At 38.1% G+C, this 18832-nt stretch overlaps 4 protein-coding genes and 2 pseudogenes across 5 annotated transcripts; all 6 read right to left on the bottom strand.

Moving 5' to 3' along the window:
* Positions 1-884: 884 nt before the first annotated feature.
* LOC132164614 (UDP-glycosyltransferase 87A1-like) lies at positions 885-3990 on the bottom strand. Its single transcript, XM_088519054.1, has 2 exons — positions 3363-3990; positions 885-1943 (listed from the first exon to the last, which is right to left on the bottom strand). The coding sequence occupies exons 1-2, from the start codon at positions 3871-3873 to the stop codon at positions 1045-1047; spliced, it is 1410 nt and encodes a 469-aa protein (XP_088375180.1). The 5' UTR covers positions 3874-3990; the 3' UTR covers positions 885-1044.
* Positions 3991-4714: 724 nt separating this feature from the next.
* Positions 4715-6713, bottom strand: LOC132164788 (UDP-glycosyltransferase 87A1-like). Of its 2 annotated transcripts, none has more exons than XM_059575344.2 (2): positions 6218-6713; positions 4715-5619 (listed from the first exon to the last, which is right to left on the bottom strand). In XM_059575344.2, the coding sequence occupies exons 1-2, from the start codon at positions 6708-6710 to the stop codon at positions 4715-4717; spliced, it is 1398 nt and encodes a 465-aa protein (XP_059431327.2). In that variant the 5' UTR covers positions 6711-6713. The 2 variants fall into 2 exon arrangements, with proteins under 2 accessions (XP_059431327.2, XP_088375417.1); XM_088519291.1 differs by having other exon boundaries at positions 4715-5607; positions 6218-6710.
* An 870-nt stretch (positions 6714-7583) lies between these two features.
* On the bottom strand, positions 7584-10419 carry LOC132163662 (UDP-glycosyltransferase 87A2 pseudogene; annotated as a pseudogene).
* A 235-nt stretch (positions 10420-10654) lies between these two features.
* LOC132164613 (UDP-glycosyltransferase 87A2 pseudogene) lies at positions 10655-11233 on the bottom strand (annotated as a pseudogene).
* Positions 11234-12594: 1361 nt separating this feature from the next.
* On the bottom strand, positions 12595-15229 carry LOC132163210 (UDP-glycosyltransferase 87A1-like). The gene is made up of 2 exons (XM_059573415.2): positions 14494-15229; positions 12595-13549 (listed from the first exon to the last, which is right to left on the bottom strand). Exons 1-2 carry the CDS (start codon positions 14978-14980, stop codon positions 12624-12626), a joined length of 1413 nt encoding a protein of 470 aa, XP_059429398.2. The 5' UTR covers positions 14981-15229; the 3' UTR covers positions 12595-12623.
* A 176-nt stretch (positions 15230-15405) lies between these two features.
* LOC132163211 (UDP-glycosyltransferase 87A1) lies at positions 15406-17747 on the bottom strand. Its single transcript, XM_059573416.2, has 2 exons — positions 17153-17747; positions 15406-16439 (listed from the first exon to the last, which is right to left on the bottom strand). Exons 1-2 carry the CDS (start codon positions 17646-17648, stop codon positions 15520-15522), a joined length of 1416 nt encoding a protein of 471 aa, XP_059429399.2. The 5' UTR covers positions 17649-17747; the 3' UTR covers positions 15406-15519.
* Between the last annotated feature and the right edge of the window lie 1085 nt (positions 17748-18832).

Genomic DNA, 18832 nt, shown 5'->3' with positions numbered 1-18832 from the left:
AAGACAAAAAAAAAAAAAAAAAAAAAAAAAAAGGCTGGCACCGGATGCTAAAATCAATATAAAATTCAAAAAGGCCATAATTTTAAAAGTCGTTCTTATCCTACTTTTGTGTCTTGAGATAATTTTTAAAATTATTATTTAATTAAAATTTAATAATAATTAATTATAAATTTAATAATAATTTTAAGAGGTACATTATTTTTTATAGATCATAAAAATATACAAAAAAAACTTATTACATTACTCGACGCAGGACACTAAGCTCCAAAGCTTTTGTTTATGTTCACGGTTCACACACCACAGGCGACATAAAATATCTTGTTTTTTTTTTCTTCTTTTTTTTCTTTTTTCTTTTTCTTCCTTTATTTCAATACAAAGCTTTGTTTGCCTTCATCGTGCACTTTGCGTTGCACTACAACAATATAATAGGGCCCCGCAAACAAGTTATCTACAAGATGTGGAATTAGGACTTCGAGGATCGGACAGGAAATATGAAAATTAAGCTTGCAAGTTCTCTGTCACGGGCTCACACCTCTAACCCCTCCTACCACAGCAAAGGTATTACGATTTTAATAATTGTTAAAAATTATATTTTTTATTAAGCATTTGTTGTATGAAATTGTGATTTTTGTTTAAATTTGTGCATTTTCAAATAAGTATCTCCTAAATAAGCTACTTTAGAAATCTTAGATTTTTTTTCCTATTTTAAATTATGCAATTTTTAAATTGCAATACCAAATATCTTATGTTTTGCGATATTTAAAAAAAAAAAAGAAGATTATTCTTGCGAAATCGCAAATCAAAACGCATTCTAAAGAGCATGTCGGTAGTTTGATTATTAATGAAATTGAATTTGAGATAAATTATTATTAAATTTTGATTTAAAAAACACATTAATATTGCCAAAAAAAATAAAAAAAATTATTTAGGGGATTAACCTACTTCGCATATTGTGAATATATAGTTCCAAAATTATATTTACCCCTAAAGGGGAAAAAAAGAGGCCTTTCTTGAGACAGAAACAAACTGCATATATGCTGATCACTAGCCGTGGCTTTGTGAAATGCCCCTTATAAATGCATCAAGGTTTGTGTGTGATGATCCACCTTCTGCAATAGCTTGGTGACAAGAATCTTTGAGTCCTCTTGCTCTTTCCCTCAATTCTTTCACTTCTCCACTTTCAAGATTCATAAACCTTCGCACAAGCTCTGATATTTCTTCTTTGGTCACCAAAATGTCATCATTTCCTGCCTTTGATCTCTTTATCCTCCACCCAATCCTCCACTCTTCTACAATTAGCCTGCTATTCGCAACTTGGTCAAGGAACAAAGGGAAGGTGAGCATAGGAACGCCGGCGAAAGCAGCTTCCAGAGTGGAATTCCACCCACAATGCGACCAGAAACCTCCTATGGAAGAATGGCACAACACCCTCAATTGCTCACACCATGACAGAACTATCCCCATGCCACCACATCTCTCTTTCAACTGAGAAGAAGATTCTCCACGAGCCACCCACAAGAACCGAACACCGCTATCACGCAGCCCAGCTGCAATTTCATCCATTTGGGCGCCTGAGACTGAAAGGAAACTTCCCAATGAGATGTACAAGACAGAACCTGCAGGCTGGGAATCTAGCCATTGGAGGTAGCTGGGGTTGTCGTGGCTTCTTGCAGAGGAATTATCTTCAAGCTCCAAGAAAGGTACGGCAGGGCCAATAGGGTAAACAGGAAAAGGGAAAATTGCATTTAAGGAGTCAATGGCTTGGGGTTCAAGCTCGTAGGAAGAAGTGAACAGAAGGTACTGTGAATTTGACACTGTTGCAATGCATTCCATTCCAAGCTGAAGTACTCGGAGGTCGTTCTCATGGAAGATTGTTTGAAGGTCGGCTACTTGTGCTGAAGAAAGTCCGGGAATGTGATCCACATGTTTGTCTTGATCAATTTCTATCACACATAGGCAGACATGCACAAAGTTTGATAAGACCACGTTAAATAATTAAAAATATATAAGATTATATTATGTAGACCATTAAATAAAATAAAATAAAATTTTGGGTATTCCTTTAGAAACTGACACGACAAATAATAATTTGTGAAGTAATTCTTTTTTAAGAAAATCAATCATACTCTTTATTATTTCACAAATTATAAATTGTTACATTAATCTATAATTGTCGAGAATTAATGTAAAAGAACTTAAATTAAGTTCACCTACCCGACCAAATAAATAAGTCATATATACACAAGCTCTCTTATTATGCACAACAATTAACAAATATTTTAAAGGCTAAATTTAGACTTAGACAGATAAATATATATTAAACACACCCACCCCACATCCACGGTGTATATACACCGTATGTATAATGAAAAATGAATGTTAAGCTTACAAATAAATTTTATATAAAAAATTTATAAATTGATGTGTAAATTTATCTTATATCTAAGTAGGTAAGTATGTTGTGTCATATTAATTTGTAAAAATTTTTATAAAAAATTTATTTGTAAGCTAACAATATTCCTTATAAGTAGGGGTGAAATTTAAAACCGCCTAACCGCAACCGCTAACCGCTAACCGCTTTGAAAGCGGTTAGTAAAAACCGCTAACCGCCTAGGCGGTTGCGGTTAGCGGTTAGTAGGTTTTGGAAATCCGCTAACCGCTAACCGCTACCCGCTAACCGCTTTTTTTTAAATATAATATATATTTATATATTATATATATATAATAACAATAAGTTGTGAGTTTATGAACTTTTTTTGGTTGATTGAAATGAGCCTCAAGCTTCAAGTTTAACCATATATGTTGGTTTTTTTGGTTGCTTGTGAGTTTATGAATTTGTTTGTGTTTTATTTTATTTCTATGTGTGAGTTTATGAACTTGCTTGTGAGTTTATGTATAAGACTACAAGTGAAGTGATGATTTTGTTGTAATTTTATTTGTATATTATATGATGTGTAGATTTGTAGAAGGTGGCCAACAAAATTTTGGTATATAGCAATTTTTAATGCTAAAATGGCCATGGAAAGGGAAAAAAAAATGTTTAAAATGAGAAAAAAAAATGTTTAAAGTGAGCCCAAAACCGGCCCAAACCCGGTTCAAACCCGGCCCAAAATCGGTCCAAAGAAAAAAGCACAAAAAAAGCCCAAAAAAAGTCCAAAAAAAGCGGTTAGAAAAAAAGCGATTATTCCAAAGCGGTTAATCGCTAACCGGGCGGTTAACCGCCTAGGCGGTTAACCGCTACCCGGTTAGCGGAGGCGGTTAGTAAAATTTACTAACCGCCTAGGCGGTCGCGGATAGCGGTTTTAGCCACTAACCGCTAACCGCAACCGCTATTTCACCCCTACTTATAAGGGAGTACTTACTTGGAAGATCGAGCCGTAAATTCCGGCTTCGTGTGAAAAGATGAAAATGATGTAACATTGAGAAAAAAGTAGCCGGCATGGTCCAAAGCAAGGCTACCGTAATATTCCTGCGAGTTCCTACGCCGATCACCCACGGTAGCTCAACGTCACCTAAAATGGCACTTACCGGCGGCTGAAGCTGATCCAGGAGTTGCTCAAAGGGACCTTCCATCTTAGTCATCACGGCCTCGTAGAACCCAGGGAAGTCGACGGCTTTTAGACGCTCGGGGGGGACGAAGCCGTTTGGCATCGTGGCGAAGCATATTTTTTCGGGCTTGGGATCGGAGCCGATGTAGCCGAGCCACTCTTCGGTGACGACGAAGGTGATGAGAAGGTTTGGTTCTTTTGAAGAGAGTAGTAACTTGCAGAGGTTCATCATGGGGTTGATGTGGCCTCGGCCTGGAAATGGCATCGCAACCACGTGGTGGACAGTGGTTGGTTGTTCAACCACAGACGGCTCCACTGTAGACATGGGAACTCAGAGAGAGAGAGAGAGAGAAAGAGAGTGGTTCTCTTCTGAATCTCTAATGAACTTTTGGGATTTCTCTAATAAGGGTATTCTAGGGCTATGATTTATGATGACTTTTTCTCTTTCCCGTTTGTGTTTAAGGTGTCCGAATGGAGAATTAATATAAATAATGATAAGAGGGAGATAAGACGGAAGATGATCCTCTTCCAGATAAGATAGGAATTAGACAAACAATTTTGACATTTATTAAAATTAAAAAAATATATAAAAAAAAAAACATAGTTTACATGCAACGGAGAGCCACTAGACCTGAAAATATTGTACATATATAGGCAATTTCCGTACCTAAATAAATGTATAATATTTAATTATTTTTTTAAAGAAAAAAAAATAGTTTGATTTATTTTGAAAAATGTGTTTTCTACCTATAAATTAGACTTTTCTAGACGTCTGTTCTCTGATTTTTGGAAGTTTGCCAAACCCACACTTGGCGATCGGTTTTGGAACAGCTGTTGCTTCTGAAACACATTTCCCCTCCAGGTGTTATTTAAAGACCTTGTTGTGGAAGACAAATTTTAAAGACAGTTTGAAAAAAATTCCTTTTAAGTTATTCTAATTAGTGATAAATGTATTTTTTAAATTTTTTTATAATATTTTAATAATTATTTACTGTCATTTTACTAATATAAGAACTCAAATATTAATTTGTTTAAAAACCAGAAAATGTTAGAATGACACTTCTTAGTGGAAGAAATTTTCCTAAATTTGTGTCCAAATTTTAAAGTGAAACGGTAAAAAGCATAGAATTAATTCAGAGTAATTTTTGTTCAAACCAAGAAACTCTTCAATGGTCGTGGCCATCAAAGAAGGTACAAATAAATGCATCAAGGTTAGCATAAGATGATCCACTCTTAGCAATTGCTTGGCGGCAGAGATTTTTCAGCTCCCTTGCTCTTTCCCTAATCTCATTCCCTTCACGGCTTTCAAGGTCCATGAACCTTTCAACGAGCTCAGCTATGGCTTCTTTTGGCACCAAAATCTGATCACGTCTTGCCTCTGCTCTATTCACACTCCACCCAGTCTTCCAGTCCTCTACAATCTGCCTGCTATTAGGAATTTGATCCAAAAACTGAGGAAAAGTAAGCATCGGAACGCCTGCATAAACAGCTTCTTGGGTGGAATTCCACCCGCAATGGGACAAAAAACCGCCGACAGAAGGATGACACAGCACCCTCAGTTGGTCGCACCATTGCACGACCAAACCCATATCACCACAACTCTCTTTCAGCCTAGAAGCGTCTCCACGCGCCACCCAGAAGAATCGAACGCCGCTGCTACGCAGCGCTGCAGCAAATGCGTCCATTTGCGCGTCTGACACAACAATGAAACTGCCCAGAGAGAAGTACAGGACAGAATCTTTAGGCTGGGAGTCCAACCATTTTAGATGGTAATCACCAGGGCGAATTTTAGAGGAAGAATCTTCAATCTCCAAGTAACGGGTAGCAGGGCCAATAGAGTAGACAGGGAAAGCGAAGATTGCTTTCAAAGTGTCGAAGGCTCGGGGTTCAAGTTCATAGACAGAATTAACTAGAAGATATTGTGTATTGTATGCCTTTGAAATGCCTTGGAGGATCGTTTCCAAGCCCTGTGTGTCGGTCTCAAGAATTACTTTTCGTAGATCTTCTAGTTGTGTTGAAGTAATTCCTGGTATGTTGTCCATTTGCCCTTCTCCATCACCTATATATATAGCTCACCCAATTGCATTATATCAGTGTTTTGCATTTGAAATATGTTGGCTCGATCAGGAAATAGTTTGTTTTCCTATTGGTTCATGGATTTATTTTACCAAAACAAAAGAATCATGGATATCCCTCATGGTCATTCCATTTTCACATTACTTTTTATTTATAAGAAACAATCCATACTTTTAAACATTCCATTTGCCTCTCTTAATAGTAAGAATGGCTGACCACTCAAATCGAACCTTCGAAATGATGCGATCACGGAAAGTTGCAACTATCAAATCTCTTGAATATAGATAATTGTGCTTACTCGATGGAGTACTTCTGACCAAAAGATGGGGACAATTTTTTTTGTTTTTTTTGGTCAATTGTCAAGAGATCAGGAAGGATTGAAAAAGTACAGTCGTACAGATCAAGATCTAGTGATAATTGCTCATTTCTCGTTACCAAAAAAAGAAAAAAACATTGTTCATTTCTCACATATAAAAGTCAACTGTTCCACCCAAAGAAGTTCAATGAATATAAGATAAAGCTGTAACCCATTTAAATGAAAGTTCTAATACTAATTATAATTGTAACGAAAATGAATAAAGGCGCATGCTAACCTGAAAAGTGAAGCGACAAATGCCCATTTTCAATGAGAGCAAGAGCACGATGAAGCTCCAAAAAAAAAGACGCTGACATGGTCCAAAGGGATGCCACTGGAATTTTCCTTCGAGAACCGACGCCGATAGGCCACTGTAGCTCAAAATCAGCCAAGATTCTAGCTACCGGCGGATCGAGCCGATCCAGGAGCTGCTCAAAGGGAGCTTCCATATTGGTCATGACCGCTTCGTTGAAGTCCCCATACTCTAGTCGTTTTGGGCGCTCGACGATGTTGGGGGTAATTAACTCCAAGCGGAAGTTAGCCGGCGTGGGCACGGAGACAATGCAGCGGCGCCACTCTTCGCTCGTGACGACGAAGGTGATGAGAAGGTTGTTTTTCCGTGAGTATAGTAACTTGCAGAGGCTCATCATAGCGTTGGTGTGGCCTTGACATGGGAAAGGGATCGCCAGCATGTGGTGGACGGTGGGTGGTTCGACGCCGATGGGATCCATGCACAACAGGAACCTGAGTCTTATGTGTTTGATGAATCTCCGGGAGAGGAATCAACTGGGTCGCTTGGCTGTTTGGCTTGGTGCTTCCTTTTTGCGTTATCTAGAGATATATAGTTTTACTAGGGGTGTTCAATCTGGGTGGTTATAACTGCTCCGCCAACTACTTATAATCGTTAACCGTCGTTAATCATTTTGTTAAGCGGTTATAAAAAATTGCTAACCGTCTAGGACGGTTGCGGTTAGCTGTTTTAGAGGTTGGAGAAAGCGGTTAATAGCTGCTTACCCTTATATATATATAACATAAAAAACGACGTCATTTTGGCCCTTTATGACTATATGTATGTGAAATGTAATGTTGTATGTGATGTTTTGGGCCAAGACTGATTCAAAAAGTTGTGTGGCCCAAAAAACAGCATTTTCTTTTTATCTTTTTTCGGAATACTTTAGTCAAAAACGTTTAAAATAAGCTCAAAAAATAGGCTAAGTGATGGCTCAAAACACTTAAAAAGCCCTAAAACCCATATAAAAAAAACGTTTATAAAACCAACCGTTATTGGTTTGAATAATTGCTACCACCAGTTATAAAATAACTGCTAACCGCTTAGGCAGTTTATAACCATTAACCGCAATCGCTTGTGCAGCTCTAAGTTTTATCCTTTTGTTTTCTCAAGCTTCTACTTTTAAATTTCTACGGTAATAAAGTATTTTAGCAAAAACCCAATCAAAAAGATTTTTCATCGACATCAGAGTTTAAAGTGCCCGAAATTCACATGAACTTATTGAAATTATCGATCATTCGTTACAAATTATATCATCAATGATAAGCTATTTCCTCACCAACTAGCTAGTCAAACATAACACATCACAATATGGTTAATTGCTGTGGCCTTTTGAAATATCCCTAATAAAAGAAGCATCAAGATTTATTTTTGATGATCCACCTTTAACAATTGCGCCTCAACAAGCCTCTTGAAGTTGTTTCGCCTTTTTTTTTTTTTTTTTGTTACCCTCATTGCTTTTTTGATCCATAAACCTTTTCACAAGCTCAGAGATTTCCTCCCTTGTCACTAAATTTTCAAATCCCAAATCTCTCTTAACCCTCCAACCAACCTTCCAGTCCTCCACAACCAGTTTACTGTTTGGGATTTGATCCTCCAATAGAGGGAAAGTAAGCATAGGAACACCAGCAAAAGCAACCCCCAGTGTAGAATTCCATCCACAATGTGTCCAAAACCCTCTTATTGATGGATGGCACAATATCTTCTGAAAATTCTAAAAACGATTCCAAATGACACCTATTCAAATGGCTCTTTCAAGTTTTCTGTTTCAACAAAAACTTTCTTGGAAGAAGAAGCAAGGTTAGAGGAATGAGCAATAATCTTGTCAAAATCAATCCCAGGTTTATCACAAGTAGATTTTTGGGTATGCAAAATTTTGTCAAGATAATCATTAGAGAATTTTTCCAATAGAGTTTTGGACTTCTTTAATTCATTCTCTAATGACTCAACTTTATTAGCAAGATCATGATTTTCAGATTTCAATATTTTACACAAATTAAGAGAATCACTCAATTCACCAATTAGCTCATCTTTACCATGTTCAGCCTCTCTGAGTTTCTTTAGATTCTTGGAATTAATAACTTGTAGCTCAGAGAATTTCACAAACAACAAATTATAAGTCTCCTAAAGATCAATTTCATTATCAGAATCATAATCAGAATAATACTGTTTATCAGAAAACATAGTAGTTTCAAAACAATCAAGAGTTTGGGACATCTAGAAAGTATATAGTATCACACTCAGAAATTTAATCCTTTAACAGAGTGAACCAGCTCTGATACCAATTGAAAATTCTAAAAACGACCCCAAATGACACCTATTCAAATGTCTAGGTGTTTCATAAAGATTATGCGGAATAAGATCTATCCTAACAGTTAATATTCAACCAAATACAGATATGTAATGAACATTTAAAAACACAGATATTTGGTTACGAAGAGGAAACCATTTAGAGAACTCTCTAAATGTAAAACCTCTTCGGGGCAGTCAAACCCAAGAAATCAATCCACTATAAAAAGAACAAGGAATACAAGAAGAATTACAAAACCTTTGACTCTTCCTTGTACACGACAAGCGACCCACTCGACTTCTACCGCAGTAGCCCTTTCCAGAACATCTGGCACAATTCTTCTATATGATTTCCTTTTACCGGAACTCCGATAGACTTCTCAACCATAGATTTGTCAAAGGGAATAACTAAAACTCTAAGAAATTCAATTTAACGCTCACCACATATAATCTCTCTTAGCACAGTCTCCGACGAACTTTCTGGGGGTGAAAATCCGTGCCTCTCTCTTCTATAATGATGTATATATATCAGTACATCAAACCCTAGACCTGGGCCCACTAAAAACACATTTTTGGGCATAATAGGTATGGGGTGTCCGGACAGATTAATGGGCTGTCCGGACACGGCCTTGCGGAACACAAATGAAGTTTCTAGAAATGCGGTCCAGACCCGGCGAAGGCCTGTTTGGACTCGGCATGCAATAGGTGAAACAGCATTCTGAAAATTCTGTCCAGTCTTGATCAACAGCTCCGATCGATAAACGTTGTAGTCCGATTGAACTGAAATTTTGCAGAAACGTTCATGACATATGAATCTACATTATGAACAGTGGAGATTTGATTCTGAGCATTCTATATCAGTATTTGAGACTATGAACAGTAACCTTTGCATTTTAGAACTGAATTAAGCCAACACAAGAACTAACACCTTCAATTGGTCACACCAAGGCAACACTAATCTCATATCACTACCACTAGCATTTCCAAGAAGATCGATTTCCCCATGGGACACCCACAGATTAATACCTAACATCACTGTAGCCCACCTGCAATTTCATCCATTTGGGTGCTTAAAACCGAAAGGAAGCTTCATAACGAGATGTACAAGACAGAGGTAGTGGGTTGACAACCTAGCCAGCCGAGATAGTTTACGTCATTGTGACCATTTGTTATAGAGAAATGCTTTTGAAGTTCGAAGTACGGTATGGTAGGACTAAGAGGGTATACCAAAAGAGGAAGTTCTGCTTTTAAAGTGTCAATGACTTCAGTTACGTTTCAAGCTCGTGAGTGGAAGTGAATAGAAAATATTGTGCTTTAGACTCCAGTGAAACACCTCGGCATCAGTTCAAGACTTTTCAACCGTTTTCATACATAACGGTGGGAAGATCTACAGTAAACATAGTAGACACTCCTGGAATGTAGTCCACAAGTTCATCTCCTCGGTCTTAATTAAACACATGGCAGAGAAGAATAAAAAAGTAATGTAAGGAGTAGCCAAAGTATCACGAATACCCTAAGAGTAATTGAACACTTCGAAAACCGGTCAAAAGTGGTGGCAGGCCACCCAATTGACCTATGGTTCAATTCGGTTATTGTAATACAATTTTTTTATTTTTTTTATTTGAAAGTAAAATTATAATTCTATAAAGATTCTGCCAATTGTGTACGTACATATATTTATAAACTCATTTTGAAATGACTATATTTATTTTTTATGAGTTCGATCATAGAACCAATTTGAAAAAAAAAATTCCTGAAAAAAAAAAGCAATAATAATTTTTTATTTATTTATTTTATTTTGCTGGCCTAAAACCTTCTCCATTTTTTATCCTTCATTAACCTAGGATCGGCTGCTGGACCATACAGAGAATAATACATCCAAAGCCATAACGACAGAAAAAGATACTTGGCCTCCAAAGAGGGAATGGAGAAACAATTTTGACAATTACTAAAAAAAAATATTTAATTTTTTTTAAAAGATATATATTTTTATTTATTTTTGAAAAATGTGTTCTCTGATTTTTGAAAGGGTGCCAAACCTACACGGCTACACTTGGCGACGGGTTTTGTAACAGCTGTGGAAGACAAATTTTAAAGTGAAACGGTAAAAAGCATAGAATTAATTCAGAGTAATTTTTGTTCAAACAAAGAAACTCCACAATGGCCGTGGCCATCCAAGAAGTTACAAATAAATGCATCAAGGTTAGCATAAGATGATCCACTCTTAGCAATTGCTTGGCGGCAGAGATTTTTCAGCTCTCTTGCTCTTTTCCTAATCTCATTTCCTTCACAGCTTTCAAGATCCATGAACCTTTGAACAAGCTCAGCTATGGCTTCTTTTGCCACCAAAATCTCACTTCCTGCCTCTGCTCTCTTCACACTCCACCCAGTCTTCCAGTCCTCTACAATCTGCCTGCTATTAGGAACTTGATCCAAAAACAGAGGAAAAGCAAGCATCGGAACGCCTGCATAAACAGCTTCTTGGGTGGAATTCCACCCGCAATGGGACCAAAAACCGCCGATAGAAGGATGACACAGCACCCTCAGTTGGTCGCACCATGGCACGACCAAACCCATATCACCACAACTCTCTTTCAGCCGAGATGCGTCTCCACGCGCCACCCAGAAGAATCGAACGCCGCTGCTACGCAGCGCTGCAGCAAATTCATCCAGATGGGGGTGGCCGAGCCACCCCCAAATGGCCAAGGGGGTGGCTCGGCCACACCCAACGTTTTCCGTTTTTTTTTTTTTTTTAATTTTAAAAAAAATTAATATATGTGCCACGTGTCGACGTCTGATTGGTCCACGTGTCAGTCCTAACGGTCAACTAACGGATGGACTAATTTGGTCACTTATCAAAACCACAGGGACCTCCTGTGATAAAAATGAAACCTCAGGAGAAAAAAAATAAAGTTGAAAAACCCTAGGAGGGTTTGGAGTATTTAACCCTTTTATTTATTTTGAAAAATGTGTTCTCTGATTTTTGAAAGGTTGTTAAACCTACACGGCTAAACTTGGCTAGGGCAGTTAAGTGAGCGAAGCGTCTCGCGAGCAAGCTCAGACTCGGCTCGTGCTCGACTCGAATATTAAATGAAGCACTTCATGAACACAAATCCTAACTCGAATATTAATTGAAGCAAGCTCGGCTCGATTCAGTTAGGCTCGTGAGTAAGCTTGTATAAGCTCGTGTGTGTATATATATATAAACTAAGTAACACATAATTAATTATAAATCTCATAATTATTAAAATCTTAAAATTGCATTTATATTTAAGCGTAAGAAAATGAAAAATTATAGACCCTTTGTGATCAGAGAGAGAGAGAGCAATCATTAAAAAGACCTCAATTCAATTAGAGTAGACCCAAACGAAAGGAAGAAGAATCAAACAGAAACTATTGAGGGAAATTGTGAAATCATTAAACTATTGAAGAATCAAATTTCAAATAGACCCAAACAGTACTATCACTACCTGTTTGGTGAGTGAGAGTGAGAGAGTGAGAAATGAGAGTTTAGGTGGAAGATACGCTATAACTGGTGAGGGAGATTGAGAGAGAGACATTGATTTTTTTTTTTTTTTTTGTAGGGGGTATTGTCTCAATGCAGTTTGAATACAACTTGTTAACTTACCAAACATTGCTAAGAAAACACCAATTCCCAAGTTTGCTTATCTATAAAAGGATGCATATCTTCTCTTTTTCAAGTGCTTTGCTGTATTAACTCAGGCACCAAACTTGACTACCCAGGCTAAGGAAATACTCATATGCAAGTTGGCTTCTTAAGCTGTTTAAAAGTACTTGAAGTTTAAATTTTTTTTTTTTTTTTTTTTTAAAAAAAAAAATTAAATATAAGAGCTAGCTCGGCTCGACTTATTATGAGCTTGAGCTCGATTTTTTTGGCTCGCCCTTGAGCTCGGCTCGAGCTCGAGTAAAATTTAAACGAGCCAAGCCTGAACAAAGGAAGCTCGCTCAAGCTCGACTCGTTTACATGCCTACACTTGGCGACGGGATTTGTAACAGCTGTGGAAGACAAATTTTAAAGTGAAACGGTAAAAAGCATAGAATTAATTCAGAGTAATTTTTGTTCAAACAAAGAAACTCCACAATGGCCGTGGCCATCCAAGAAGTTACAAATAAATGCATCAAGGTTAGCATAAGATGATCCACTTTTAGCAATTGCTTGGCGGCAGAGATTTTTCAGCTCTCTTGCTCTTTTCCTAATCTCATTTCCTCCACAGCTTTCAAGATCCATGAACCTTTCAACGAGCTCAGCTATGGCTTCTTTTGGCACCAAAATCTCACTTCCTGCCTCTGTTCTCTTCACACTCCACCCAGTCTTCCAGTCCTCTATAATCTGCCTGCTATTAGGAACTTGATCCAAAAACAGAGGAAAAGCAAGCATCGGAACGCCTGCATAAACAGCTTCTTGGGTGGAATTCCACCCGCAATGGGACCAAAAACCGCCGACAGAAGGATGACACAGCACCCTCAGTTGGTCGCACCATGGCACGACCAAACCCATATCACCACAACTCTCTTTCAGCCGAGAAGCGTCTCCACGCGCCACCCAGAAGAATCGAACGCCGCTGCTACGCAGCGCTGCAGCAAATTCATCCATTTGGGCGTCTGACAGAAGAAAGAAACTGCCCAGAGAGATGTACAGGACAGAATCTTCAGGCTGGGAGTCCAACCATTTTAGATGGTCATCATGATCAGGGCAAATTTTAGAGGAAGAATCTTCAATCTCCAAGTAACGGGTAGCAGGGCCAATAGAGTAGACAGGGAAAGGGAAAATTGCTTTCAAAGTGTCGAAGGCTTGGGGTTCAAGTTCATAGACAGAACTAAGTAGAAGATACTGTGCATTGGATGCCTTTGAAATGCCTTGGAAGGTCGTTTCCAAGCCCTGTGGGTCGTTCTCACGAATTACTGTTCTTAGATCTTCTAGTTGTGTTGAAGTAATTCCTGGTATGGTGTCCATTTGCTCTTCTCCATCACCTATATATATAGCTCACCCAATTGCATTATATCAGTGTTTTGCATTTGAAATATGTTGGCTCGATCAGGAAATAGTTTGTTTTCCTATTGGTTCATGGATTTATTTTACCAAAACAAAAAAATCATGGATATCCCTCATGGTCATTCCATTTTCACATACTTTTTATTTATTAGAAATAATCCATACTTTTCAAGATCCCCCCACTTGATGTTAAATACAAATGGCACCGACTTGTGCAAAAATTGTGCAGTAGGCATAGTAATATCATCTCTAAGATATTATATATTTCTTAATTTGTTAACTTATACACTGAAATAGCAAAATCTAAACTATTCAATTAAAAATACTAGTAATTAAGATTAGAATTATCAAAACGATCTGGAATAATATCATGATCTATAGTAAGAATGGCCGATCACGAAATGATGCGATCACAGAAAGGTGCAATCTAGTACTTGCAACTATCAAATCTCTTGGATATAAACTATCAAAGCTCAGTAAAAAAAAAAAAAAACAACCACTATCAAATCTCTTGGATATAAAATTATGATTACTCAATCAGTACTGATCAAGATCTATTAATAATAGTTACCTATGTTTTAGATCTAGTCTGTTTATCCAAGAATAAATCTGTGCATTAACTGCAGTTGTATATAGATTAGCGGAAAAGCTGTAAGATTTGTATTGTATTTATGATGTTGTAACCTCTTAATTTTGAGCTATGATTTTTTAGAGCTTTTATGCTTTATGATGCAATAGCTGCTATGTATTCTTATTATCAATTAAATTACAAAAATTCCCGTTTCAAAAAAAAGAAAAAAGAAAAAAGTCAGCTGTTCCACCAAAGAAGTTCAATGATATATAAGCTAAAGCTGTAAACCCATTTAAATGAAAGTTCTAGTACAAATAATTGTAACGAAAATGAATAAAGGCGCATGCTAACCTGAAAAGGGAAGCCACAAATGCCCATTTTGTCGGAAAGCAAAAGAATGATGAAGCACCGAGAAAAAAGACGCTGACATGGTCCAAAGGGATGCCACCGGAACTTTCCTTCGACACCCGACGCCGATAGGCCACTGAAGCTCAAAATCAGCCAAGATTCGAGCTACCGGCGGCTCGAGCCGATCCAGGAGCTGCTCAAAGGGAGTTTCCATTTTGGTCATGACCGCTTCGTTGAAGCCCCCAAAGTCTACTGCTTTTGCGCGCTCGACGATGTTGGGGATTGAGGCGAAGCGGATGGTAGCCGGCTTGGGCTCGGAGGCAATGCAGCCGAGCCACTCTTCCGTGACGACGAAGGTGACGAGAAGGTTGTCTTTCCGTGCGGCTAGTAACTTGCAGAGGCTCATCATGGCGTTGGTGTGGCCTTGAAGTGGGAAAGGGATCGCCACCACGTGGTGGACGGTGGTTGGTTCGACGCCGATGGGATCCATGTACTACAGGAAACTGAGGCTTTTGTGTTTGATGAATCGCCGAGAGAGGAATTGACTGAGTCGCTTGGCTGTTTGACTTGGATTGGGATCCTTCAAATAGGGCGGCTCGAAAATCAAAATTCCAGCGACCAATGAGAAGGAGGCTGCGGAGCAGGTGAAGTTCGGGCAGCTTAATTTTCTCTATTTTTTAAGCTTAATTTAGGGATACTCATCAGTTTGACTTCTTATCGTTCGAATAAGTCTGCCAAGCTGCAAAGCTGGGAAAATAAATTAATACTTCGTACTTCCTTTCTTTCGTTATCTAGAAATGAGTTTTATCTTTTTGTTTTCTCAGGCTTTTACTTTTAAATTTCTACCAAAAAAAAAAATTAAAAATCCAATAAAAATAATTTACCATCGACATCAAAGATTAAAGTGCCTGAAAATTGAAATTCACATGAACTTATTGAAATTATCGGTCATTCGTTACAAATTAAATCATCAATGATAAGCTATTGCCTCACCAACTAGCTAATCAGACATAACACATCACAATATGGTTACTGGCCGTGGCCTTTTGAAATATTTTTAATAAAAGCATCAAGATTTGTTTCGGATGATCCACCTTCAGCGATTGCGCCTCGGCATACCTCTTGAAGTTGTTTTGCTCTTTTCTTCATTTCATTGACCTCATTGCTTTTTTGATCCATAAACATTTTGACAAGTTCAGAGATTTCTCCCCTTGTCACTAAATTTTCAGATCCCACATCTTTCTTAACCCTCCATCCAACCTTCCAGTCCTCCACAACCTGTTTACTGTTTGGGATTTGATCCCCCAATATAGGAAAAGTAAGCATAGGAACACCAGCATAAGCAGCCTCCAACGTAGAATTCCATCCACAATGTGTCCAAAACCCTCCTACTGATGGATGGCACAACACCTTCAATTGGTCACACCAAGGCAACACTAGGCTCATATCACTACCACTAGCATCTCCATGCTGAGCAGTTTCCTCACGCGACACCCACAAATACTTGACGCCACTATCCCGTAGCCCACCTGCAATTTCATCCATTTGGGTACTTGAAACCGAAAGGAAGCTTCCAAACGAGACGTACAAGACAGAGCCTGTAGATTGACAATCTAGCCACTCGAGATAGTTCACGTCATTGTGACCATTTGTTATAGAGGAATTCTTTTGAAGTTCGAAGTAAGGTATGGCATGAAGTTCGAAGTAAGGTATGGCAGGACCAATAGTGTATATCGGAAGAGGAAGTTCTACTTTTAAAGTATCAATGACTTCAGTTTCAAGCTCTTGGGCGGAAGTGAATAGAAGATATTGCGCTTTAGACACCGCTGAAACACCTTCCAAGTTTCGGTTCAAGACTTTTCGATAGTTTCCATACATAATGGTGGGAAGATCTATAATACGCATGGTAGACACTCCAGGAATGTAGTCTACAAGCTCATCTCCAATGTCTTAAATTAAACACATTGCAGAGAAGAATACAAAAAGCAATGTAAGTAAGAATTATGCATGAGGGATGGCTAATTCAACACCCTAAAGCTAGAATTTAGGAGTAGCCAAACTATCACAAAGACCTTAAGAGTAGTTGAACACTTTGAAAACCGGTCAAAAGTGGTGGCTGGCCACTCAATTGACCTATGGTTTAATTCGGTCATTGTAAAACAAGTGTTATATATATAATTTTTTATTTGAAAGTAAAATTATAATTTTATAAAGATTCTGCCAATTGTACGTACGTACATAGATTCATAAACTCATTTTGAAATGAATATATTTATTTTTTATGAGGTCGATCGTAGAACCATTTTGGCAAATTTTTTCCTGATAAAAAAGCAATAATAAAATTATCATTTTTTTTTTTTTGCTGGCCTAAAACCTTCTCTATTTTTTATCCTTCATTAACCTAGGATCGGCTGCTGGACCATACATAGAATAATACATCCACGTGACTTTCTTTTTCTTCGTTAAGGCCAAGCCAAGACAATAGAAAAAGATATTTGGTCTCGTTGCTGCCGAGGAAATTTCTGTAATTTTATTGGCGATATCCCTAAGATTTAATTTTTCGATGTTCTAAATTTAATTTTAAACTTTTTTTACGGCACCTAACTCAAATATCAAAAAAAAAAAAAAAAAGAGTTGATTGAGAAAAGGTTTTTAGACGCACCTGACAGTTCAATCGGGAAATGGCCGTGCTGCACGAAGAGCTCAAAATGGTGAATCACAGAGAACCCCGTCGCAGACATGGGCCATAGCGATGCCACCGGAATATTCCTCCGGTTCCCAACTCCGACAGCCCAAACCACAAAAGTGTCAGCCACGATGGCTGTCACCAGCGGCTCAAGCCGGTCTAGGAGCTCCTCAAAGGGCGCTTCCATCTTCGTGCTTACGGCTTCCATGAAGCCGGGAAAGTCTTTGGCACGACCATGCTCGGAAGGTATGACGTTGGGTACGGTGGCGAAGCGTATGTTATCCGGCATAGGGTCTGAGCCGATGAAGCCGAGCCACTCTTCGGTGACTACGAAGGTGACGAGAATGTGTTGGGGCCTTTTCAAAGCTAGGAGCTTGCAGAAGTTCATCATGGCGTTGATGTGGCCGCGACCGGGATAGGGCATCGCCAGCACGTGGCAGATAGTGGATGGATACGTTTTGGCGGGGTCCATTCCCGGAAGTTGATCGTTTACCGTTGGTGGAAAGCTCCTTTAATGGGACTAACGCAGGAGCAAGACGACCTGAGGTGAGAAATAGCTTTTGAGTTTGAGAAGAACGTATATACGTAAATTGATATTGTTTGGTACATGTCCCGAATATATGAATTTGACTTTTCTGTCATTGCGTACGTAAGTGCTTACGTCATTCCATTTGACACCTTTTACCTGTGGAGTGACTCAATAAGGAAAGGGTCAAAAACAAAGGGCTGGTCAAGAAACAGTTCAATACATGCACGAACCTGGCACTGCTTATTTTTATTGGAAAAATATTTTTATAAAACCAAGCCAAAAAAATGTTACACTTACAATAAAAAAATCTTAACACGCGTCATGTGGGGACACATAAGATATAATAAAATTATATACCAATTATAAGTCTCATATTATTCCAAAAAATAAAATAAACAATTAATTATGAAATATAATGGTTCTATGTTTTCTTCTCGGATGCCATAGAATTGATAACATCATGCAAAGCATTTGATCAAATATTAACAACATCAGCTCCTTCCTTCTACGCACGTTGATGGCCCCAACACGACGAAACTTTGTAACAATACAGAGCAAGCTAGATTTAGTTGAGAAATGAGCTGCTATTTGATCAAAGGAACCTTAAGTTCTTTGGGGCAAACAGGAAACTGGCCGGTTTGGTTTCCTCTTGCAATACCGGGACATGCATTTATCTTATGGCTCACTAATTCTAGATTTAAAAGGCAAAATTTGAAGTGTTAGTTTGTGCAAATTTGCTTTTGGAAAGCTCCTTTGATCGTCATTGTTTTCCTCTCAATTAGCAACGACAACTATTAGATGAATATTTGCGACGATGATTGTCGTCTCTAATATGTTTAATATTCGCCAAGTATTTAACTTAATATATAATTATATATTAATACATATTAACATTGACGGTGTCTTTACTAAAAGAATAGATCTCAGTGCAACCTATTGTCATGTGTGCCAACATTTTAGCTATGGTTATGATGTATCTTGATACATGCATATGATGAAATAGTGGTGTTGAGGGTGCATGATACAATTTTCACTACAAAATATTTTACTTCATTGTGACCATTTGTTATAGAGAAATGCTTTTGAAGTTCGAAGTAAGGCATGGCAGGACTAAGAGGGTATACCAA

This window comes from Corylus avellana, chromosome 8 (genome assembly GCF_965113065.1).
Source record: "Corylus avellana chromosome 8, dhCorAvel1.hap1.2, whole genome shotgun sequence".
NCBI classification, from domain to species: Eukaryota; Viridiplantae; Streptophyta; class Magnoliopsida; order Fagales; family Betulaceae; genus Corylus; species Corylus avellana.
This window is presented reverse-complemented; position numbering and strand designations above follow the sequence as displayed.

Bases quoted from the DNA above. Each gene is read 5' to 3' on its own strand.
- LOC132164614 (XM_088519054.1), bottom strand. From the start codon at position 3,873: ATGTCTACAGTGGAGCCGTCTGTGGTTGAACAACCAACCACTGTCCAC. The intron at 1,944-3,362 runs GTAAGTACTCCC...TATGTGTGATAG, and splicing joins TTTACGGCTCGATCTTCCAA to AAATTGATCAAGACAAACAT.
- LOC132164788 (XM_059575344.2), bottom strand. From the start codon at position 6,710: ATGGATCCCATCGGCGTCGAACCACCCACCGTCCACCACATGCTGGCG. The intron at 5,620-6,217 runs GTTAGCATGCGC...CAATTGGGTGAG, and splicing joins TTTGTCGCTTCACTTTTCAG to CTATATATATAGGTGATGGA.
- LOC132163210 (XM_059573415.2), bottom strand. From the start codon at position 14,980: ATGGATCCCATCGGCGTCGAACCAACCACCGTCCACCACGTGGTGGCG. The intron at 13,550-14,493 runs GTTAGCATGCGC...CTATATATATAG, and splicing joins TTTGTGGCTTCCCTTTTCAG to GTGATGGAGAAGAGCAAATG.
- LOC132163211 (XM_059573416.2), bottom strand. From the start codon at position 17,648: ATGGACCCCGCCAAAACGTATCCATCCACTATCTGCCACGTGCTGGCG. The intron at 16,440-17,152 runs GTGCGTCTAAAA...GTTTAATTTAAG, and splicing joins TTTCCCGATTGAACTGTCAG to ACATTGGAGATGAGCTTGTA.